This window comes from Trachemys scripta, chromosome 9, assembly GCF_013100865.1.
Source record: "Trachemys scripta elegans isolate TJP31775 chromosome 9, CAS_Tse_1.0, whole genome shotgun sequence".
Classification (NCBI taxonomy): domain Eukaryota; kingdom Metazoa; phylum Chordata; order Testudines; family Emydidae; genus Trachemys; species Trachemys scripta.
Genome location: NC_048306.1, coordinates 103,593,830 through 103,618,195, shown reverse-complemented (window position 1 = coordinate 103,618,195; position 24,366 = coordinate 103,593,830). Strand labels below are relative to the sequence as shown.

The window sequence follows — 24,366 nt, the reverse complement described above, 5'->3', positions numbered from 1 at the left end:
GCTGACACCCACCAACAGCTTCCGCGGCTCCCCGCGTGCCAAGGGCCCCGGCAGACGCACAGCAGCTCGGACAGAGCGCCACAGTCCTAGTCCCCTGGCCAGGCTCTCCGCTCCCCACACGCCAGGGACCTCTGTATCCAGAACGAGGCTCCCTTCGCCCAGGACGCAGAAGGCATCTTCCCCAAGGCATCATGGGAGCTGTCATCGCTGAGGGTGGAGTGCAGCATCCCAGCCGGAACACTCCCAACTGAGTTCCGAGGCCCCACTAATAGAGGGGGCTATCTGTACATTTAGCCGCATTAAAAGGAATATTGTTGGCTTGCACCCAGGTTACCAAGCAAGCCATATCGCTCTGTGTTAGTGACCGGTCCTCTGCAGGCCTCCCCCAATCTTTGGGTCGGCTGCAAAATTGGGAGGTTCAGCCTTTCCCCACTTCTGTTTCCTCAGCACAGATACCACCATCCCCCTCTAGAGTGCGTACAGCATACGGCTGGCCTGGGAACTGGTGAGGCCGATGTGTTCTGGCCAGCATTGAGAGCAGCAAGGGCACTAGCTGCACCACAGACGCCTTGCAGTGGCGGGTATCGCATTTGCCATTTAGACCAGTCCATTGGGTCCAGAAATCATGCCTCTAGCATTGTTAATACCTGATGCTCTAGAAGAAGGTAGCCTGCCTCAGGCCTCCAACAAACATCTGGCAAACTACGCGTATGCACAGTACTTTGGGGGTGGGGTGGGCTCCCCCCCCCCCGACATGGCTCTTGCCCCTCCCTTCCCCACGGCAAACAGCATGAGATTCAATTACCCATTTTAACTCCGCCTGTAGCGCTCAGTGCTCTTGGCAGCCAGGAAATTGCTCAGCCCTTTACAAGAACCCACCCACACTGTTTGACTGGCGGAGCCCCGGCTGTGGTGATTAATGCATTCTGGCAAGCATCAGATACAGAGACTGAGCAGGAGTCCCTGGCTGGTCCAGGAGAACCCCACCCCAAAACACAGACCTCCACTAAGCTCTGCTCGGTCATCACAGCCCTGTCTCTGGGCCCTGCTGGATCAACCAAGTCCATTCCCCAGGTGAGATGAGTGTGAGATTTCGTGCTCCAATCACTTCCTGAAGCAGAGCAAGGCTTGGGCTGTGAAGTCATGCTGCAAATTACCATGGCATAGGGATGGATTCTCCATCGTTGACCATTTTAAAATCAAGACGGGATGTTTTTCTAAAAGCTCTGCTCTAGGAATGATTTGGGGCAGTTCTATGGCCTGTGCTGTACAGGAGGTCAGACTAGATGATCACAATGGTCCCTTCTGGCCTTGGAATCTGTGTGTCTATAGCCAGCTCAAGCCCATCACATCGGTAATATGCTCCTGTATGTGCTGAATTGGGCCACAGTGGCTGGGCATCCCACTAAACCAAGGGGTCCTAAGCTTGGCAACATCAAGTTCTGCATTGGCAGCTTGCCAGGAGCCCAGGGTCTGAGGCAAATATGCATATAAATGTTCATACTGTAAAATAGTAACTAAAAATGCACGACTATGTCGGCGTGCGTTCTCCTTGCAGAGGCATAGGAATCGCTTGTTTGAATTCATCAGCAATGAATATAAGAGTGCACGTGCATCCCTTGCTACTGTTTCAAACAGTGCACGGTCTGGGTCGTTTATAGATCTCCATGCAGACATGGTGGGGAACCCCAGCACTAAAGCATGGACTTAATCACGGCTATTGAGCCCAAGGGGTAGATGCCCTTTGCATTGCCGAACCTGTCTATTATGAGCCACCTTCCCTGCTTTGTTCCATTCACGTCTGAGAGCGCATTTGCTGGCTCTGAGCCCCTGTAATCAGAGCCTTGAGAACATCTCTGTCCAACCTTTGTAGATAGCTCTGTGGCTTTAGGAAAGGCTCCTTCCTTTCCTTATCGAAATAAACACACTACAAATGAGACTGAGCGCTTTGTTCACAACGTATTGTCACCTTTTCCTAGCCGAACGTGGGATAATTCAACGTCCAGAGTTTTGAACACCTTCTTTGAACTTATTTTTAAAAGTGGCTTCTCTTGACCATTTAAATACTGACCTGCTGACCCCCTTAAGCACTGCCAATGCTTGTTTAGGATCAACAATCCTTGTTAGGGGAAATGTGAGCCAGAGATCTCAATTTAACATGCTTAATTGATTCTAACCATAGTTAATTACTGAATTAGTCTGGCATTCTCATGGATGCTTTTTCAGGGGGCTTCTGCCCAAACTCTACTTATGAGTGTATCATGGGGGTCCTACTCGTCCCCCGCAATGCACATAGGGTGGCCACCGCTGCATCCCCAGAATACTAGACAGTCCGGTACTTCCAAGGATGGCGTAGGCCTGCCCCTGCCAGCGTGACCCTGCCCCCGCTGGCATGCCCTCACACATACAGCACCCACAGAGGGGCCTGATTCTGGGAGATGTCCTGACCAGACCAGGACAGAGAGAGGGACCCAGATGACATCACAATCTCCAGCAGCTTCAGCTAAATCCCAGCCAGCACCTGGCATGTGTCATTTCCTTCAAATCCCCCCCTTAATTCTTTTCTTTTCTCTCTCTCTTCTTGGGCCTTCTGTTGAATAAGAGTCTGGCTTTGCCAGACAAGACTATATTTTGTAATGCTGCAATAAGCCTGTGACCAGAGAGGGAGTTAAAAGAAATGCCCTAAACTGTCAGATCCTGATACAAGTTTACCAGATCTCAGAGTGGCTCTTAGAATATGTGCTGTGGCTGTTTCTCCAGCAGTGAGGATGCAAATGAGAGTCGACACCAGAGACAGAAGCTGCCTTTCCTATCTTTGTTGTCCTTTCTCTCCCCTTTGTGCCTGTGCGTTGTTTTGTCTTTTAGGAAATGGGATGGGACTTCAGCAACAACAGCTCCACCCCATGCCAACTAACTTCTTCCTCCCCCGCAAAGAACGATGACTACATCGACTGTCATTCTACCTGAAAGAGCGTCAGGAAGGGTGTCTTTCCTTATAAAACTCTCTGCAGCTAAAGGGAAAGGAAATCTGGTTAAAATAAAAGCCTTATTTAATACTTTACATTTCAAATGCTTTAACTGGTTTTCCTTCTTTTTCTATAGCTTTAATAAAAGGTTAAAAAGCTGTTGAATGGAATGTTTGCCATGGTACTAGTGAGGCTGAGGTCGCTGAATGCCAAACCCCGAACTTTGTTGAAACCTGATAATGTTGGACAGTTTCAGGGTCCTGTTAACATCTTTGACACTCTGGGCCCACTTATTCCATCAAATTAATGCAACATTTTTGGTGTCCCTGATTAAGCTCAACAGGGCTCAATCCTATAGCTTTTTAATGTGTACAGCTCTCATTGAAGTCAATGGGTGGTTTACACAGAATAAACCCTAGATGTCTGGGTCTAAGCAGTCACTATGTGTGAGTCCGGTATTTGTCATGAGATAGAGTAGACTGAATTAATTACTTATAGTCAGTCTTAAAGTGCCCAACTTGGAATTTATAAGACCACAGAAACCTATTACAATTCAACAGCTGTGTAAAGTGTGTGTGCGCACATGTCCTCCTCTTGTACCAAACCTGCAGAACTCAGGTGTTAATGTCGGGCCAAGTCCAGATGTAAGCCTCTCACCTTAAATATCAAAAAACAAAAAGCTGGAGCCTGTGGACTTTATCACCATTAGTTTTAATGTTAATCAAGTCAAAGGATATTTTGATCACTTCCTCTTTCCACTTGCTACAGTACTTACAACAGCGCAACAAATCCTTTCTCTCCATTTTCTCTAACAAAATTAACTCGTAGTTACATTTTTGCTCACCTCCCACGCTTCAAAAATGTAATACTCAACACTCCTCTGTGAAAGGCTTTTTTGTTGCTGGTGTTGATTTTTATGGATGTGTTTTTGTGGTTTTTTTAACAATACAAAATAAAGTTTCTAAGTAAGGCTGCGATGTTGGCAAGTTTTTTAGTACATTTCATGACAGAGGTGTGGGGAAAAATCTATAAGTCACAGAAGAGGAGGGGTGGGAGTTCGAGCCCACCCCACACTCACCCCACAGCAGTGGCTCCTGTCCTGCGGGGCAAGGCTTGGCTCCCTACTCCAGGCATTGTGACCCAGCACACGGAGTCTCAGTGCCACTCAGGTTTGGCCCTTCTGCACTTTTGTAGATGGAGACAGAGGGATCAATGGACCAAACCTGAGTGTCACACCGTGGATTAGGTTGCAACGCCACTCAGTTTGGAGGTCTAGTCAAATGTATTTTTACAGCCATTTCCAAGATTTCATGGACTTTATTCAAATTCACGATTTCTGTGACCACTGTGACCTCTATGACAAAATCGTAGCCTTATTTCTAAGAAATGTAAACATCATAACCATCATGGATATTAAACTGCCCTTAAAGTTTATTCCTTTTTTTATTGATTTTCTACTAAAGATCATATCCAAACTACATTAGCTAGACAAATGTTTCAGCGCCATGACTCCTTCAGTGTAAATTATTACTCTTATTATGTACTGTGTGTTGCATTAGGCCTAGAAGTCCCAATCAGACCAGAGCCCCATTGTGCAAGGCACTGTTCAATCCGTGCTAAGAAGGTGATGAACGCGGAGGTCGCAAGTGAAAAAATGACATTCATCGTCCAGGTGAATTTAACTGTTGGTTCTGAATGATCCTGGAAAAATACAGGAACTGGTTCTCATATGGAAATGGTCAGTGCTGCTGCTGCACTACATTATGTCAACACTAGTGCAATTAAACACACTTCAAAGCTTTTGACTTTGAAGTCACAGTGTTCAGCTACTGCTGAAGAAATGAGAAATACTAACATGGGCTGATCCTGCAGCCTTACTCGCCTGTGCAATGCTTCTCACGCTCATTGGCTTCAATGGAATACTCATGTGAGGAAAGAACAGCTGGGAGCAAGGGCTTCAGGGTTGGGCACATGATCTATCGAACTCCTTGGAAAGGAAGTGTATGGGAGAGAGAGACTGAACAGCTCCCTTCGACCCAGTTTCCATCTTCATAACTGTAATGATTACAGGACAGGATCAGCTGCTCATTTCAGTGCTTAGAATGCTATAGGACAGGATCCCTGAATTAAAGAAACCAACAGTATCTTGTGCTATTATGGTAAGTCCCTGTAACAACCTTTGCAGCCCTTACCTATCAGTCTGCAGCAATATGCCATTGCAGCAGGAGGGCCTGCGGTCTATGGTGTGAAGGCTGCCTCCTAGGCAGGAGTTGTCAAAGCTGGTGTAACTTGGTCAGCAGCAGCTAGACTGAAAATCCCTTCAGAGCAATTGTAAATTCAATGAGGAGTGTAACTTGGCATCTGATTTTGGAAAAGAAAAAGGAATATTTGAAATAAATAGTACAGAGCTGGGTCCCTACAATATACATAACACATTCCTGCCTACGAAAGGTCCCATGCAACGATTACTGCCTTTTAAATTACATTCAAATGTTTAAATTAACCTTTTAGATCTAAATTATGGTACCTTGAAATCAGCTAAAAAAATTACAAAAGTGACTAATGGGAAATTTGTACAACATGCCCTTTGAAATTAACCTCCCACCTTGGCAGCCTAGTGACGAGACGCCTCAGTAAATGTAGATCCGATCCGCAATAGCAGCAGGCAAGTGCGTCATGATCTGCACGCGGAGCCACCAGTAGTAATCCATGGGGTGGTAGCGGGTGTAGGGGGCGGACGACGTCAGTGCATGGGTGATGCTGTTGATGACTGGCGAGGTGTCTGGTGAGCCACTGTTGCAGTAACTCTCCATCTTGGTGATTTGCTCATCCAAGTACTTCCTGCCGTAGTCTTTGCGCACAGTCTCCGGAAGCTCCTTCCACATCTTCTCTGCTATGGCTTTAATTCGCTCAGGGGTGTACAGATTGGTGGCCCCTATGAAGTTCCCAGGTTCCACCACACAGATCTTCACTCCTTGGGGCTGCATCTCATACCGCAGGCAATCGGAGAAGGCTTCCACCCCAAACTTAGTGATGCAGTACGACGATCGAGCAGGGCTGCCCATCCGACCCATCATGCTGCTGATGTTCACCACACGACCTAGGAAGGTGCCAGGTAAATCACAGGGATGTCAGCAGAAGGAATGAGCACTACATACTCAACACATTAGATAGAACAGGCTCTGAAGTCAGATGCTCCTGAGTACTGTGTGTAATTATCGTGACTGTGTGTGCAAATGGGATAACAGTGCATGCCAATTGCTAATTGTGGTAATCGGCAAACCAGGGACCAAAGGCTACTCAGCCAGTGAAGCTGAAATGTCAGTGCAGAGAGGGACCAGGACAGTTGATGGAAGCAAAGGCACTCAGTGCAGATTTCCTGAGAAATACAGGGCTGAGACAAGTTTCCTCATAGTTCCTTGGGTCCTCCCAGTTCGAAGTCCCCAGCATCTGCCCTTTTGCCCAGCAGCTAATCTCACTCCCAAGGGAAGAGAATGGTCAGAGATTATCCCCGTGCTGGGATAAGCCAAATTTCTGTCTCATGTTTTTGTTCAGTTTTGCTGAACCAGAGGGTCTGTCTGGACTTTCCCTGGGAGGGGTGTGGCAGTACAGCTGTGTTATCAGCCGTACAGGTATGTGGCTGCACAGTCCAGTTGCACAATGTGTCTGAAGGATGCTTAGCACCATTTGTATCCAAATTCATTATTGTTGCCAAAGGCACGGCAGCGGTGTGAGTGTACAGAAAAGTGCACCGGTCGTTACAAGACAGTTGCATATGGGCTGCAGCATATAGAGAGGTTGGAGGTTCATCAGTGAAGAGGTAGATCTGTCTGAGTAGAAAACAGCTGCCAAACCACTGGAAGGGAGGAAGGTGTTTTGCAATCTGCCCCTCTGCCTGAAATACCTTGAAGACCATTCCTCTGTTTCCATGATAGCTAGGCCATCAGTCACAACCCTTCCAGAAATGGTGCTTCAGCCACACGGACTGGCAGGGCAGAGCGACGTCTGCTAATTGCCAGAGCTAGGCAGGACGCTAGGGTCTTTCTGCGCACCAGCCTGGGCGTGCTGAGTTAGCAATACAAACACAGGACAACAGCCTGCTCCCAGCAACAACCTTAGAAACCAGAGGCAACCCACCAACTTCAGTGGAGCGGCTCTGAGTTTCGAGAGCCCAGTTTGGTCCCTTCATAGTGTATGAAAATGTGAACAGGAACAGTTAGGAGCCAAGTCATCCTCTGGGCATCTAGGAAACCTGTCACCAGGCTGCACCGAGAGGCCTCATGGGCTGCTGACCCCTTATTACAAGTGCAGCCTGAAGGAATATTTAATCCTGTTGGTGGCTCTAGCTGTGGGTTGTTGCAGTATGTGACGGGCACGTGCCCAGGGGCAGCAGCGCAGTGCTCTCGCCGGCCACCCGCCCACCAGGGATTTTACATTGTTCTCCGGGAGGCAGATTTAAATAGCAAGTTAGAACTGACACAAAGTTACAGTCTCCAAATTCAGTTCCTCCTGCTGCCTCTGCTACCCTTCTGCGTCACGCTGGTCACTGACTGGGGGGGAAGCAAACAAACCTGCCGGCTGCAAGGCACTCGTGGGCGTGTGCTGATTCCTGCACAGCGATGCTCTAGGCATAGCTGCTCCCAGAGCCGCACAGGGCAGTGCAGCCACCCACGACCCAGCATTCCTGCGCCTGCCCAGGGCCGAGAACCGGGAGCAGAACTCTGTGGCCAAAGTCAGCCTCACCCGGCATGTCTGACAAATGCAAAGACTGCAGAGGAGGAGACAGCTGCAGGACATGCCCTTAGAATCTGACCGTAGTCACGTCAGAACCAGCCCTTCACAGTGTGACTGCGAGGTGCTGAGCAGAGGTTGGGATGAGGAGCTGGGCCAATCCTGTGTGGTGGGAACTAGGGTGCTCAGCAGCAGACCACACGAATGGCTGAATTCAAAGCCCCGACACCAGCCCGAGCTTGTACAGTAGTGAGGGTAAAAGGTCCAGGGCGACGCAGCTGCCAGGAGGAGACATCCCGAGGACAAGGTGGGATTGGTGTCTGCCTCCTCAGCGAAGGGTTTACCTGCCTCCAGGCTGCGAGCAGAGCAGCCTAAGGGTCTTGGCTGGTTTGGCAGCAGCAAGTGCTATGAGCACATCTCTGTGCTTGGCTAGCAGGCTGGGACCATTCCAGTGGGGTGCAGCCATGGAGGACTCTTTTTCCTCGATGGCATCGCTCAGATGCCCCCTGCCTGGGGTTGTGCCTAGAGACCATTTGGAAACCTCAGCTAGTGCAATTTAATTGGATGTTGTAATTTCCTGCACTTCCTGTCCTTCACTGCTGTTAATGTAACTCCCCAGACACAGCTGTCATACCCATAGTGTGCTTTGAGGTTAAGAAGAGTTGTAATGTAATAGCTTAGCTGGCTCAATATGGGACTTTCTTCCCCTTACGTCTCTTTGCAAAATCCATGTGAACCCCAGGTTTGCGCTCTTTAGTCTAGAAACCCTATTGCCAGCAGCTCCACACTCGCTATGACGAGCCACCCGACACTAACAATCCCCGTGCCGGCAGCTCCGCACTCGCTACGACGAGCCACCCGACACTAGCAATCCCCGTGCCGGCAGCTCCGCACTCGCTATGACGAGCCACCCTACAATAACAAACCCAGAGCCACCTGAGATGCAGCAGGAAACAATCTCCCTGATGCCACTGTAGCTTCTCCAGGCCAGCAAGAGCAGAGCCGGTTTATTTACAGAAGGGCAACTCGGGAGGTGCTTTTGGCCGCATATCTACCATGTCCAGCAACTCCAAAGGAGTTAAAAGGAGTTATGAAACCCATCCGGTGATGGACTAAACCCTGCACTCAGATGCGACGTGATGGACAGTAATATAGAACCCTGCCCTGCGGGGGAAAGTCACTAGCAGACTGTTTGGGTGGTTTCTCTGTTGCCCTTCACTGAGTGGCGTTCTTTCACACCCACTGTGTCCAGGTGTGAACACTGCCCTTCTCAGCTGGTAGCATTTCACATACCCCTCATCCTGGCAACACCAGGTGCAGGGCAATGGGAGTCGGCCCTTCGTTTGCTAACACACCCGAGAAGCAGGAGAGCAGGGTTACAAACATGCTCGGGGGATGCTAACATGTGGGAAATCACTCACCTTTGGCCCTCCGGATTAGAGGGAGGAAAGCCTTGGTAGTTCGGATCGTCCCCCACAGATTCACTTCAGCTACCTCCTTGTAGGTCTCCATGCTGGTGAACTCTACTTCTCCGAATGTGGAGATCCCGGCATTGTTAACCAGCCCCCAAAGCCCTGCAGATTAAATCAAGCACAAAAAATCACTTTGTGATTAATGGCAGAATCCTGGGAAAGGGCTTTCTAATGGATTATTGAATCACATCGTGCAGCTTTTAATTACAATAATACCAAGGTCTGACAGCACTTTTCATCTGTGGGTTTCACAGTGCTGTACAGAGGAGGTCAGCATCATTTCCCCCATTTTATAGATCGGGAAACTGAGGCACAGAGGCGTGATGTGATTTGCCCAAGATCACCCAGCAAGCCAGTGGCAGAGCCAAGAATATAACCCAGGTCTCCTGAGTTCCAGACTATCCACTAGGTCTCATTGCCTTCCCTTCATAACCCATAAAGATGCATTCCAGACTGGAAAGAACCCAAATCTGTGCTCACCTATCTGTTCAGCAATGCCTAACTCAGAGAGAACTACAAATCATGTTAATGATATTCTAAATTAAATAAATACAGAATCTCAGCCACATCTAAACTTTCCTCCTCCTTTATCACATTAAAACACAGGGGAAAAAAATCCTGTCTCCAAATGCAAATAACAAGAACTGGCGAGATCTAGTAGAGACAATGGAGTGTTGTCCAGAGCTAGTTACGTGCTGCAGTGCAGGCATACAAGGAAAGAGAGACTGGAAAAAGAAAATTCCAAACTGAAACCGGCTCTGCAAATCCAAATTTATCATAGCTAGATTGGGCTGAAATGTCATGAGATCATCACAAGAGCATTAGTTCTCATACAACACATAACTTCCCATATTTCCTGTGTCAGGACCAGGCCTGCAATACTGTAAGACCCTAACAGTACTTTGGTGCTTTCACTCAAGAGATGCAGAGATCCTGAAAAGGACTGAAAGGAGAAAGATCAAAGTTTGAGATCTGGATGCAGATTCAGATTGTCCCTTCCTCAGATCTCCATGTTATCTACATGGTGAAATAAAACCCAAGTAACCACATTACAGGGCACAGTGCAGATCTGTGCTACTTTATTTCATAAACTGAGAAACATTCTTTGTGAACTGGACTAAAAAGAACCTACATCCAAAAGCAAAAGCCAGACAGCCTCTCCATAAAGGGCTTGTCTGCAGTAGAGCTTTGCACTGCAAGGTCGTTAACCAATTTGTAAAGGCTAGTATGAACACTCCCCCAAGCCCTAAGGTAAATGACAAACTTTGTAGTCTGGAACAAACATGTAGGAAGTGTCCAGACTAGCTTTTACAAATGGATTAACTGCCGCAAAATAACTGTCAATCTGCTAATTTGAGCTCCAGTGCTGACATAAAAGCCAGAAGGTTTGCAATGCCGGGGGAGGGGAGGGTGTGATGTATGCACATCTCGCCCGCCTCTTCCTTTTGTTCTTCTAGGGAAAAAGAAAAGTGATCACTGCTGTTCTTGTCAGGCTTCAGTGATTAATGAACGATTAGAGGAGGAATGTGACATAATTTGAACCAATTTGATACAGGAAGCTGCCTGCCATAAAAGGCTATTGCTGAGTCCCATGAGATGGCTTCACTTTGTTGTCTAGTAAAAGCAAATGCTACCTGCTGATTGCGTGTGTTTGACAGAGCCCATGTTCTGAGAACTAAGCCACGGAGGGCAAACTCCTCATCTGCAGCTGAGAATTTTAGGCTGGAAGATTTAGACATGTACTTAATCGGAGTAATTTGTTTATTTTATATGAATTATGGAACAATTAGTCTCTGGCTTCCTCTGTATTACCTCGATTAGAGCCTTACTCATCCCCATGGCAGTCCTCTGCTCCCAGGGCTGAATTAAAGACATTCCTTAGGGGAAGGAAATTGCTGGTTATCAAAGTGTTCCTAACATTCCATCAGACGCCTATGGGCATCTGGGGCTTTCACAGAGCTGAAGCTCAAGTGCTGTCCCCTCCTCACAGGGAGGTGTTTCCGGTGAGTACACGTCTCTCTCACTCAGGCTGAAGACAACAAGTCAATTCCGGCCTCCTCGCTGGAGCCTATACAATCTGAGAAAGCGTTAACAGTCCTAGCGGCTTTGCAGGAAACTTCCCAGAGGGGCTCTCCATTTCTATGAATTATTTGCTTAGATGATTGGTTTTTAGAAGACCAGGCGTGACTCCCACTTGTCTCTAATCTCCAGTAGTCCAGAAGTGGCCTCACGATTGCCTTTCTGGGTTTACAAGAGAGCGGTATTGCATCCAGTCCTGCCCCAGCTCAGCACATGAATATGGGAATCAATTAATGATCCGCCTCTGCTGCCTCTGAACGGGGCTAATCATGCATGTTACTTTACAAGCTGCAACGTATTAATTAATAAACGAAACATAATTAGCACCCATCGTCAACTCTTTTCACTGACACTGGTGCCAGTCCTGCAGGCCTTGAGCATCCAGAACTGTTGTGGACTTTAATGGCCTCAGGGGGAGTTCTGGGTGCACAAGGCCTGCAGGACTGGCTCCACTAACTAGTTAATCTTCACAGTGCCCTTGTGCAGAAGGCAAGCCGCAATGTCTGCATTGGGCAAATGAGAGACAGCCTCAGCGGATGACTTGCCGTAGGTGTCAGAAATTCCTCCCTCTCCCACTAGAGCGTGGCCATGTTCCCCCTCCACTCACCCTCCCTGTCAAGTGAACACCACCACGACACAATGGTCTGATTTAACAAATGAACAGTGCAGAACAAAACTGCTGGCAGTCTCAGGATGGACAGCTCCCGAGACTGAGGGTTCGCTCCTGCTAGCAATCTAGCAAAGCACTTAAGCTAGTGCTTAACTTTAAGCATGTGAGTGGAGCCCCACTGGCTGCTGTTTCTTTTGAGAATGCAGCAGGCATCACTGGTACAAGCTTCCCTACACTGTCCTGGGTGCTTCAGCATTGACCTTCCAGGACGACGAACTTTGGGAGTGAGTTCTCTACGTCTCCACTGGCACTGCCAAGGAAGGTACCAATGCTGACGGGATTACTTTGTGATGTGGTCACCTCTCCGTTTGAATCTGGACTGAGCCCCACTAAACAAACGTGAGGTGGTAGCAGCTTTCAGCTATACACAGCCAACCTGGGCTAGCTTCCAACGGGCAGCCTGCAGGTGAAAGGCTCTGTACACCGAGGGGTTAAGGCCCAGGTGTGGAAGATGTGGGTTCTCCTCCCCAGATTCGCTATGTGGCCTGAGGCAGGTCATTTAACCTCTTTGAGCCAAAACCTCCCTACCTGTAAAACGGGGCTAATGACGCTCGCCCCCTAGGATGTGGGGAGGTTTGCGAGGCACTGGGAGAACAGAGAAACAGCAGCACAAAGTGCGGTCATTAGAACCCTGCAGACGAAGCCCCCTCGGCTTCCAGGAGGCCTGGCTGATGAAGTGCATTGGGACAGAACATAAGGAAACTTCCCCACCTCAGAGTGGGGCTTACAATAGAGGCAGATTATCACAGCTGGTTCCATGCCAACCTCTCCCCTAGTTCACTGAGTGAGAGGCTGAGCTCTGGCATGGCACCATCTGGTGCACAAAGCATGCATGGCACCAGTCCTGCTGATGACACAAGCAGGTTTTCCATTCAGGATAAAGAAAGGTTTGGCTCATCAGAACTCAAGGCCAGCACCCAGCTGGTGCACTGCCGCTGCTGGAGCCGGGCCCCGCTGGCGTGAACCGGCGGGCTGCCGCTGCCGGAGCCGGGCCCCGCTGGCGTGAACCGGCGTGCTGCCGCTGCCGGAGCCGGGCCCACCCCAACAACTGCTAACGCCACTTCCAGGGACTTTAGTAACTACAGGAGAGAGAAGCCCAGGGAGTTTAGCTGGCACCTTCCTTAACAGCAAATGGGGGAAGAGTATCCAGACAGGACATGGGCTGGCTCACCTACCCTCATCCCTACGGCCCAAGCAGGAGACGCAGAATGGCAGAGGGCCTTTGTAACTGGCTGCTGGTTCCTCTGGGGAGCAGAGAGGATGTGATGTCCAAAAGGAATCTCTGTCTGTAGTTTAACAAGTTTCTCAATAGAAATACAGGCAAAGCAGCATGATTAGGTAATAGCTCTGCCTGGTAAAGGGTGTAATTCAGCCAGGAGAGCCTCATATGCTGTGAAATGATAGCGACAGCTTTCCCTCCAGTGTAAATTCACAGGCTCGGGGCTAGTTCCACACGAGGCATTTACGCTCAGCATTGCAATGGCTAACGTTAGGTGCCCTGCTCCCCCATGGAACCCCCAGCCCTGAGGCAGGCGCTCCGACTCCCTGTGCAATGCACGGGCTGCCTAGGAAAGCGATTGTGAGTGTGGAGCAGGAAATGTCCCGGGAAGGGGTGTGGTCTATGCCCCTCCCCTCAAAGGTAGTAAGGCACCCCTCCCTGCTGGGAGTCAGCCACGGCCCCTCTCCCGGAATGAGGTCCGTCAGCCCATTCTCGCTACAGACCAGCAAGGTGGCGCTGCTGCTGCCCCCCATCTGGCAGCCCAGTGGTTCGTGCACTCAGCTGGGAAGTGGGAGCTCAGCTCTGAACCAGACAGAGTGAGGATTTGAACTTCAGCCTCACACATCCCAGGTGAGTGCTCTAATCACAGCTCTACTGAGTACAAGGGACCCACCCGCTCCTTGGCTGCTTTTTGTGCAGAGACCAGTTCTCTATGTGCTCTTAGACAGCCTGAGGATGCATATTGGATCGGGCCCGTGGGAATCTTGAATACTGTGTGCAGATGTGGTCGCCCCATCTCAAAAAAGATATACTGGAATTGGAAAAGGTTCAGAAAAGGGCAACAAAAATGATTAGGAGTATGGAAGAGCTGCCATATGAGAAGAGATTAATAAGACTGGGACTTTTCAGCTTGGAAAAGACGACTAAGGGGGGATATGATAGAGGTTTATAAAATCATGACTGGTGTGAAGAAAGTAAATAAGGAAGTGTTATTTACCCCTTTGCATAAGAATGAGTAGTTACCCAATGAAATTAATAGGCAGCAGGTTTAAAACAAACATAAGGAAGTACTTCTTCACACAATGCACAATCAAGCTGTGGAACTCCTTGCCAGGAGATGTTGTGAAGGACAAAAGTATAATTAGGTTGAACATATCTAATTTTTTTTTTTTTTTTAAATGGAGGACAGGTCCATCAATGGCTATTAGCCAAGATGGTCAGGGACACCCCCACCCCCATTCTCTGGGTGTCAATAAACCTCTGACTGCCAGGAGCTGGGAGTGGGCGACAGGGGATGGATCACTTGATAATTGCCCTGTTCTGTTCATTCCCTCTGAAGCACCTGGCACCAGCCGCTGTTGGAAGACAGGATACTGGGCTGGACGGACTATTGGTCTGACCCAGTATGGTCGTTCTTATGAGGTGCCTAAATCACGTTGTGATATAGCCCTAAGTTTTCCCCCATGGGCAATTTGCACCAGCATCCTCCCACTGGAGGTTTCACCAAATGGGAGATGTTCTCTCTTATGCTGGGGCTCCATGCAGACCTCCAGGGGAGGCTGCGAGATACACACAGTACACACATCTCCTGGCCATTCTGGATCACTCACTTTTGGGGCTGTGCCGGCCAACTGTTCCCAGCCCCTGAAGGGAAAGTGGGAGGTTTCAGGTGCTTTGCTCTCCCATCCTGCAGGACTGGGCTGGTGTAGCCCAGGGCCGAAGCGCTGTACTAGGAGAGGGTAGAGAGCCAGTGGGAGTCACTGTTTAGCTGGGAGAGTGCGGGAGAGGGGGGTGAGTAACTGAGAGCAGCTGGCACCCAGCTGATGCTTAACACATATTTCAAAATGTAATTCCTGTTCAAACCACACACGGCTGTCTACATTGCTTCAGGTGGCTCCGGCCCCACTGGGACGCTCCAGAAGATGCCTTGCTGTGCCTGGCAGTCACTGCGGGGCCCTGCTGCCGCATGAAAGAGGCTTAGAAAGGCTCTGGCTGCAATCTGCAGCAGCTTGTGCTGAGGCATCAGAGCAGAGCTGGAAGTGGACAGCGAGATTCCCATGGGGCCTGAGCCATGTGGGGCACTCAGCACGCTCCTGGCAAGTCACACATTCGGATAGGTGAGGCTAGTTTCAGTCTTAGGGCTAGTCTACACTGGCAACACTAAAGCGCAGCCGTGGCAAGCGTGCCTTGTGTGGGCCTGGTGCAGGGCTGGGAGAGAGCTCTCCCAGCGCTCTAAAAAAACCCACCTCCATAAAAAAACCCACCTGTCAATTGCCCGTGTAGACAAGCCCGGAGTGACAGACAGTCTCGTAGTGATCTGGGGTGTCTGGATGGGACAGCCCGCTCCGCACTGCGGCTGCCGAAGCTTTATACCCTTCACACACACAGCTTCTGCAGCCTGCCCTGAAAATCACATGCGGCTCAAGCCAAGCGAGCTCCTTCCGTGTAAGTCTGTGCACAAAACCCAATGAACAATTGCCCACCTTTCTGGGGGTCCTTCAAACTGGCGCCCATATGCTCCACCGCGCGCTCAATCTCTTGGCTGTCGCAGACATTGAGCTGGATAGTTCGCATTCGCTCACTCTTCATATTGTCCAGCTCTTGAGAACCTGCTGCTCCTTGGTCCTAGGCAGGGGAAAGAAATCGGTTTACGTCTCTTCGGGACTCGGGTGAGGTTTGTGCAAGAAGAAAAGGGCCAAATACAAGGCAGCCGCTCAAAGAAAACCATGAGAGTTCAGTGGGTGGATACCGGACGGCTGGCTTGCCCCCGCAGCTCTGGCCTGGAGGGGAAAGCTCTTTCCATAAGGAGGGGGTTGCTCTCCCTGGAAGAATATCCCTCCGGGAGACCCTCCCCTGACCTTTTAGCCCTGGCTGCTGAGTCCCCCACTGAATCTGCTTTGAAGAACTGCTCCTTTCTGAGGGAGAGAATGTGAAATGTTACTTCCACATGACTCAGGCTTATGGGGCTTGGGTAATGCCCCACACTGAGGGCGAAGGGGGGCTGGGTCCCCCCTTCTTTGGGCAAGTAACTCAGCTGGGTTTGAGACTTGCTCTTTAGGACTCACGTTCGGCTGGGATACGATAACATATCGTGTGCAGAGAATCACACAGCAGCGAGAGTGGCTGTATGCTTAGCACAAACCCCAGTCCTTAATCGCAGAATCAGGGCTGGAAGGGCACTGGGGCATCTAGTCCAGCCCCTCATAATGTGTGGGCGTCTCTGCACCCTTCTTTTCTACAAGCCACTGGCTGTCCTTGGTTCCCACTCGCAGCTCCTACTCCTGCAGAGGTGAACGTGAGGATCAGAGGTGTTTGTGGCCCTGCTACTGCTCAGGATGGTGCCTCGAGGCCAAAGAACCTGGCTGTCCCCTCTCTATTGGCAATTTCCCCAGAACAGAGCCTCTTCCACCATCCTGCTGTCACTCTCCCCATGGCCGGCTCCTGATCACTCCCTCTCTCTGTTCCTATCTCCCCTCCTTGGCACCTTTCTTCTCAGCTGAACATGTCCAATCCCCTCAGTGGGTCCTTTCAGGATTTACACCCTAACCCCTTCACCATCTTTACTGCCCTTCTCTCCAGCTGATCCAGGCCATCCGGCAGCAGGACATTCCAAACTGATTACACTGCTCCAGAGATCACCCATGGACACATCCCCTTGGCTGCATTTACTCTCACTCCATGCTTTTATTACACACCTCTTTGCCGGCCAGCTCGCTCTCATTGATATGTCTGCTCCGAGCAGTTCCCCCCAGCTGTGTGGAAATGTGGGCTGTGTTCATGGATCCACCTGGACTCTCATTCGGTCATGTTTTACACCATATTCTAAGCTCTCTCTGCTCTTGCCTCCTGGCCCCCAGCACCCGCGGCAGCTCCTCCCTCTCCACACGGCGTCAGCAGCACGGTTTGGACCTGATGCTGAGAGGTGGCCGTGAGTTTCATAGGCTCATCACTTCTCAGGACCGGGCCCTTGACTGGCAGGAGAGCACTAGCTACTGGACAGCCCTGGCCACTGCACAGATCCCTTGGTGACGATGGTGAAAGTCTGGCTTGAAAAAGCCTCATGTGTCCTCTCCTCATTGCGAGAAACTCCTTCCATCGGTGTAGGCTGTGTCTACGCTACGGGGCTATGCCGACATAGCAATGCTGATAGTCTTCATAGTACGAACATACCCTCCGCCTACCTTTCCCTTAGCTCAGATCCCACCCAACCAGAAGGCAGATCCTCCCATCTGTCCAATCCCAACATCTCACTGTCATGGCAGAAAGATGGCCACTGATCCCTAAGTCCCTGCACTTCCGCTTTGTCCAAGGATTCTCCTGAAGGCTCCTCCTTTCTCAGGCCTCATCTGCTCTGGTTCCTGGTAGGATTTCTCTGGAGTTCATTAACTCACATCTCCGATGTCTTGTCTATTCTCTTCTCCATCTTTCCTTGGATTGCCTCTCTTGTTCTAGTGTGGGCTGTGTTAGTAGGGATTAGTATTTGCCCTTACAAGAAGGCATCATGTGCTCGATTCACACAGAAACATTTAGCAGAGATGTGTATGAAAATGTAGCACTTTCAGACCCGTGCGTGGCTTTTTGGGTTGCTTGTTTTGATTGTGATTGAAAAGACAGCTTAGTGCAGACGTTGGTTGCTTGCTCAAACACAGGGTGGTGCTGAGGTCCGTGTGTAGCCAAAAAGGTCAAACAACGCACGAATGGCACATCTAGAGATGCCAGGAAGAAGTCACAAATTCAAGCATGCAAATTCCTCAGAATCAGAAGACAGGGCCAGAGGAAGTAAGAGAGGACAAGAACAAAAAATAGCCCTCCCTGCCCCCATGGCAAATCTTGGAAAAGCTGGGAAATCAACTTCCAGAGAAGAAAGTCCTGCTAAATGACACTCTGAGGTATAAGCTTTCATGGGTAAAAAACCTCCACTGAAGAAGTTTTTTACCCACGAAAGCTTATGCCCAAATAAATCTGTTCGTCTTTAAGGTGCCACCAGACTCCTCGTTGTTTTAATCTTTAGCTCTGCCACAGACTACACTGACAGACCATAACGTTAATCTTTTATTGCAAAAGCTCAGTAGAAATACTCAGAAAAAGAATGGCCACTGTTCTGTCCCTCAGGTAGTTTTAAAACAAGCAACAGTTTCCACGGACCTACAGTAGTGTGTGTTCTTTTGCTGCAGAGCCAGCAGAGGGAGCCTGAGTTAATAAATAAACCCCTTTGCCAGAGCTGCACTACCACAATTGACAGAGAGGCTGAAAAACAAATTTCCTTCATTTGAAACATTGCAGAAGAAAAAAAATTATACAATTTAAAAAAATGAATGGAAAGGCAAAAATGAGGGAATTATATTAAAAACCTTTTAAAAGTACCTGGCAGTGTCTCTTTGAAGCAAATAATTAGGACATGGGCATGGTTACACCTGACACAGGCTTTAAAATAGGCAAACCACTCTTTGGCATCCTACTGAGAACAAAGTGTGTTCCCACAGAAACTGGCTGGCTTAGCTGCCATCCAGCCAAGGGAACCATTCCAGGGCCTCACGCTGACACAGTGGTCTGAATTCTGGCCTGTCTTACACCCCATTGAAACCCTCACTGTAATAAGCAGGGAAATCAGGACAGAATTTGGCTAGGATACCTAGGAACTGCCTTCACTTGCATCAGTGCTACGGCTTTCCCTGGAGTCGCTCCTGATTTACCCTGGCGATTATCTGTACTTCTGACTCTGGAAAACGGTGCATTTGCACCATGTGCCATCTAGTCACCAGAGGGTCGGGGGGTGGGTGTACTAATATATTAGTCAAAATACGCTTTAAATAAATAGGCTTTATTGGAAGATTAGGTCCAAAGACCCAGCCCGGAATTGACTCCAACATTCTGATTCGAGATGGTCCCAAGTCACTGTGTCCAGATTTTAGGTTCTGGCCCATTTTTAAATTGGGTCAGAGCCACGACATTTGGATCTGAATTCAGATGTGTAATTTCCCCAAATCTCAGGGTGGGTAGATCTGGGGTTCTGGTCTAGGCCCATCTCCGATTCTCATGGAAGTGAAACAAATGCTTGTGTCATTTCCTGGTGTGACACCCGCTGATAGGAAATTGTGCAGTGTGTTACAGTGCACGTGCGTTAGATGAAGGACCAAGCTCTCTTATTTCCCTACCTTAAACAGGCAGCCAGCATAGACAATGAAGCCTTTGGAGTGCAGGTGTTTGGCTAAAGAGAACCCAAATCCTGAGTCACAGCCAGTAATGAGCACAGCTTTGCTGCCAATCTGTAAAACGAGACAAAATAAAACATATTGAAAGAGAGTGTTGGAATCACGTGAATTGCAGAGCAGGAATAAAACCCGTATATGAGCTTAGAGGCATCCTCTCCCAGGGACGTCCTCTCAACTGCAGGCCAGTTGGTGGAATCTGGCACATCCCAAAGGCACCAAATATTAGTTCTTCACAAGTATCTGTGAGAGGCAGGGATTAACGATGACCGGGAGAATGGCTCAGCATCCAATGGTGATGGGCTCTAGCAGAACAGAGACCAGGCAAGCCCTACAGCAGTTCACATACATCTAGAAATAACGCCTGAAAATACAATAAAGAGCTACCAACAAAGCTCAGATGTTCTCCAAACCTGGAACTGCCCTGCTGTATTCAGGGTTAGCTGAATCGGACAGGAATGAATAAATGCAATATGCAAACGAGAACTTACGGGGGAGAAATATGTCAATGTGATTAAAGAAAGATTGCAGTTTAATCCTACTCACTGCTTGTTTCCTGTGGCCACCCTATAACACACAAACCCTCTGGTTACAATCTCATCAGATCTCATAAGCTAAGCAGAATCTGACTGGTTTAATATTTGGATGGGAAACCAGTTGATTAATATAAGATATTATTTTTTGCCTAGCTATTTTTCACTATGAAGGTCAAAAAGAGGAAGTTAATATTCACTTCTCCTCCTAAGAACATTGAATGGCTGGAGGTCAGTGGTGGAGGATGTTCAAATCCCTATAAGTGGTGTGTGAAGTGCTCTGACATCCTTTAGGAGCAAAGGAATTGACTCCGCCATTTTCATTAGATACCGGCCCAGGCCACTATGTCCAGGTTTGACGTGCTGGCCCAATTTGCGCCAGGCATGACACATAGAGAGGGTGCTGCTATTGGTACCATTTGTGAAGAACCATTTAGCGTGGCCTCTGTCCAAAACTAGACACTTGGCTTCCCCCAGGGCACACTGGGGCTGAGCGACGATGACATTAGCTAGTCCGACCAAACTCTCCCCAAGGGTCCGTTAGTCACTCGGGGTTGGAGCAGCATCTGTGATTAATGCGGTCAGGGATTATTGTAATGTCAGGCCTGTGCCACGTGCAAGGGCAGGAGGGTCCAAGCAGCTTTCCCTTCCCTATGCCTGGCCACAAGCGTACTGGGGAGCACGGCCCGTCCGGTGCTCCAGCAGGCAGGCACTAGCTGTCAGGAAGGAGGTGAGGAGGGATGGGGCCATGTCCCTGATCTGCTAACAGTGCTATTTGTGTACCGAGGGGGGGAGCACACGGTGCCTTCACTGAAGTGTGTGCGGGGGGCGGGGGGGTACTGCTCAGCCAGCGCACCCCAGTGATTCCCAGGAGGCATTTGGACAGGCTGATCTACCTGTGCTCCTGAGGACTCCAGCTGGGGCATGGCTGCCCCCCACCTAGGGCACAGGGCAGAATCTGACCCTTAATTGACGGTAATTTACAGCGATACAAAGAATTGCGCCTGGTACTATGGCCATGGAGATCTTCTGTCAGAAAGCATGTTTTAAACACGGGCTCGTGGGGAGCGTTTGGGAGGCGCATTGTGCACATGGAAAAATGCTACTTGGCATTTGCATGGCGCTTTCATCCCAAAGTGCTTCGCAGACCACAACGCTCCCAGTCCCTGAAATCCACACACCGGGGCACCCAGCACCCTAGGAAGGTGGAACTGTAACCAAGGACACTATCTATGGCAGGTCCCATGACCAGAGCGTGTGAGTGACGCACAATCCTTGAAGTGCTGTATCCTCAGCACAAGTGCTATTATTCCCAAAAGTCTGTGGGCTCAGTACTGGAGTAACTGGGTCTGTGTTAGACAGGAGGTCAGACTAACTGATCTAATGGTGCTGTCTGGCCTTAAAATCAAGGAATGAATTTCACATATAGGGATGTGAGAGACTAAGTGACTTGCCCAAGGTCACCTAGGAAGCATGTAGCAGAGCAGAGAACTGAACCCAAGTCTTCTGAGTCCCAGGCTAGCACCCTAACCACTGGGAAATGTGTCCTCTGATGCACACAGCTGTAAACCCCTGTTCTTCCTCAGAGTGCCACGGAACATATTGTGGAGCTACACCAATTTCCTCCAGCAAAGAATTCTACCCCTAACATCCACTCACAGGGGGCAGGACTATTGTATACAAGGTATCGCAATGCAACTGTATAAACTTCCTTAGAGAGGAGCTTTCCAACCGGTAAGTGAGTTCCTAATATAGTAGAAAAAAACACTGTTCTGGGTGTTCAGTTCCACCATTAACAGCACGTGCTCTTCTCCGTTAATGGACGCTACACACTAGGAAAGAATGTGGAATATGCTAGAGAGGTCCAACACTGGCACTGTAGTGCAGATCACCGAGGAGAATTTTGTCACAAGGTTTCTATCTTTGTGTTAAAAATCCTAGCTCGTCAGAGACAGCTGTTTTAAAGTGCTGTCACACTCACCTGATCTATTTCACTTGCATAAGAACGTCTGCCACTTGGAGTCAAGAAAGGAAAGCAAAATCCTTGCACAGGCCTGCAGGAGAAAAGAGAACAGTCAGGCACAGAATCTCTCTCCCAGCCACCGACCTTGAAACCTAGGCAAGAGCCACAAAGAGGTAATTTAGTTTTGCTCCTGTCTATGGCATAGGATGTAATCTGAGAACAGAGGGCTTGGTCTGCAAATCTCCCTATACGTATTTTTCTCCATTGTATCAAGCATTTTTTCCTCAAAAATCTTGATCTATTCCCAGTAGCTGAAGCTGCCAGGATACTAGTGAGCCTTATAAAACAGTCACTAATCTAACGCACATGGATACACCCAAACACGAAATGGACAATCCAACGTTTTGAGGTTCTGACAGCAGCAATACTCAGTGTTCAATACCCAGAAAGCAGGTTTGGTGGCAATCATTCCACAATCCAGTAAAACTCACTATTAGGAGACAGTCTCTGATATTCAGCTTAAATTTTCCTTTACTCAGTTCTACCTCATTACCCTTAATTACAGCCTCTCCCATCCCCTAAATAACACCTCTCTTGCCCTGGAGTCTGCTCCAATCAGATGCTCTTATGCAGTTCTCACATCCCTCTTAATAATTGTTTAACTAAGAGCTTGTGTGGCTTTGAGCCATGCCTGCCATACAGGTTACAATCCCCTCTGTACAGTTTATCTCCAGACATACTGCATTCCCAAATGCAGGGTGGCATGGAAGAGATGGTGCTTCCCACGGAACGAGCAGCTATTAGGAAAGCTGTGTGACTGGCAGCAACTCACTTGCTTAACTCTTCCCTCAGCTTACAAAGATCGTTTAAAGCCAGGGCTCAGTCAGACCATCCATGAGAGCAATCCAAATTCCTTCCCCAGGCAATCACCTCTCCTCTGGGGCTGTGTCAGTTTCTTTCTGTTTCCTTCACTCACTGTTATTGCTGCCTCTCAGCTGCAGCTTGCTACAGTCTCTTGGCTCTCTCCCTTTGGCTCCCTGAAAGTATTTCAGCTTCCCTCTGCGCTTCATTAGCTATCCCCTGGCTGGGTCTCTCAAACACTTTTTCCCAGGGAGCAGTGCTCTCTCGCTCTCTCTCAAGTAAATTGGTTCAGCTACTTGCAAGCAGATCCTCATTGGATGCCAGAGGTACCCCCTAAACAACGTGTGCCACGCTGTAGCACTTTGTACAAAGATCTACACATACTCAGCTTCTTCAGCTGCATCTAGGGCTGGATGGGGCTGTGACAGGAAATGGGCTATGACTCAGTCGGGTAAGGTGGAAACATCTCCTAGTTGGACGGAACTGATATTGGCATGTTTAACCGATCGGGTTACCACCGTTCACCTGCCATGCCACAGGCCAGCTCCTTCTCTACCTCAGCTGTAGTGTCACGAGCCCTGCCTTCTCCTGAAATAGCAGAAGCCAAGCGTGAAGAGGTTTAATTGCTGCGGAGGTCAGAGGCAGGTCACAAACTGGCTGTGTCTAAGATTACTGAACTGAGATACTGGCCTGGGGCTTTCATTTCTCTAGCTAAACATCTTGATGTATTCTAGCATCCCACAACATTTTCATAATATTCATCTTAGTTGCATGAAACGTTTTCATTTTTCAGTCATCTTTCTTTTGCTATTTACTTAAAACACATCGATTGACTGTTGTCCTTGTGCTGTTGCAGAGCAGATCAATCTTGTGCAGATTACTGTGAATTTTCTCTATCTTACTTTTTGGGGTAGGCGAGTGAAATGTAGGTGAGTTGCTGATCGGTACTGATGCCAGCAAAGGACAGTCCCAGCAAATGTGCATGATGCTAGGAATCTTAATGTGCTTTTATGGTGTGAACCAGTTAGAGTGACCAGATGGGATGAAGAAAATATTGGGACACATGGGGGAGGGGGGAAGAGGGGGTCCCGCCGGCAGAGCAAGGGGGGGAAAAAAAAAAAAAAGCAGAATCCTGCTGGCGGAACAAAACAAAACAAAAACAGGAGTGCAAAATATCGGGACAAATTGCATCCCAAACAAACATCGGTCAGGACGCGGGACAAACGCCTAAAAATTGGGACAGTCCCGATTTTATTGGGACGTCAGGTCACCCTAGAACTAGTTTTAATCACCCTTATACAACAACTGAATTCTAGAGAGCACATCAGAGACCTTTGACTCTACAATGAGCTGATGGTTATGGAATTTAATTTGTCCTCTTAAATCTGTTAGCTTTGATTAATTTAACTATATGCAAATATCAGGAAGAATTTGTCATCATTCAAGCGTGCAAAATGTTATCCCATTGCATTAAAGCAGTGTTTCCCAAACTTGGGACGCCACTTGTGTAGGGAAAGCCCCTGGCGGGCTGGGCCAGTTTGTTTACCTGCCGCATCGGCAGGTCCGGCCGATCGCGGCTCCCACTGGCCGCGGTTCGCTGCTCCAGGCCAATCGGGGCTGCTGGAAGCGGCGGCCAGTACGTCCCTCGGCCCGCGCCGCTTCC

General features: G+C 49.0%; 1 protein-coding gene across 1 annotated transcript; it reads right to left on the bottom strand.

The window, feature by feature from the left end:
* Positions 1 to 3,658: 3,658 nt before the first annotated feature.
* On the bottom strand, positions 3,659 to 23,687 carry BDH1 (3-hydroxybutyrate dehydrogenase 1). The gene is made up of 7 exons (XM_034780555.1): positions 23,652 to 23,687; positions 22,675 to 22,694; positions 21,861 to 21,933; positions 19,293 to 19,403; positions 15,621 to 15,762; positions 9,119 to 9,271; positions 3,659 to 6,066 (listed from the first exon to the last, which is right to left on the bottom strand). Exons 1-7 carry the CDS (start codon positions 23,685 to 23,687, stop codon positions 5,597 to 5,599), a joined length of 1,005 nt encoding a protein of 334 aa, XP_034636446.1. The 3' UTR covers positions 3,659 to 5,596.
* Positions 23,688 to 24,366: the final 679 nt, after the last annotated feature.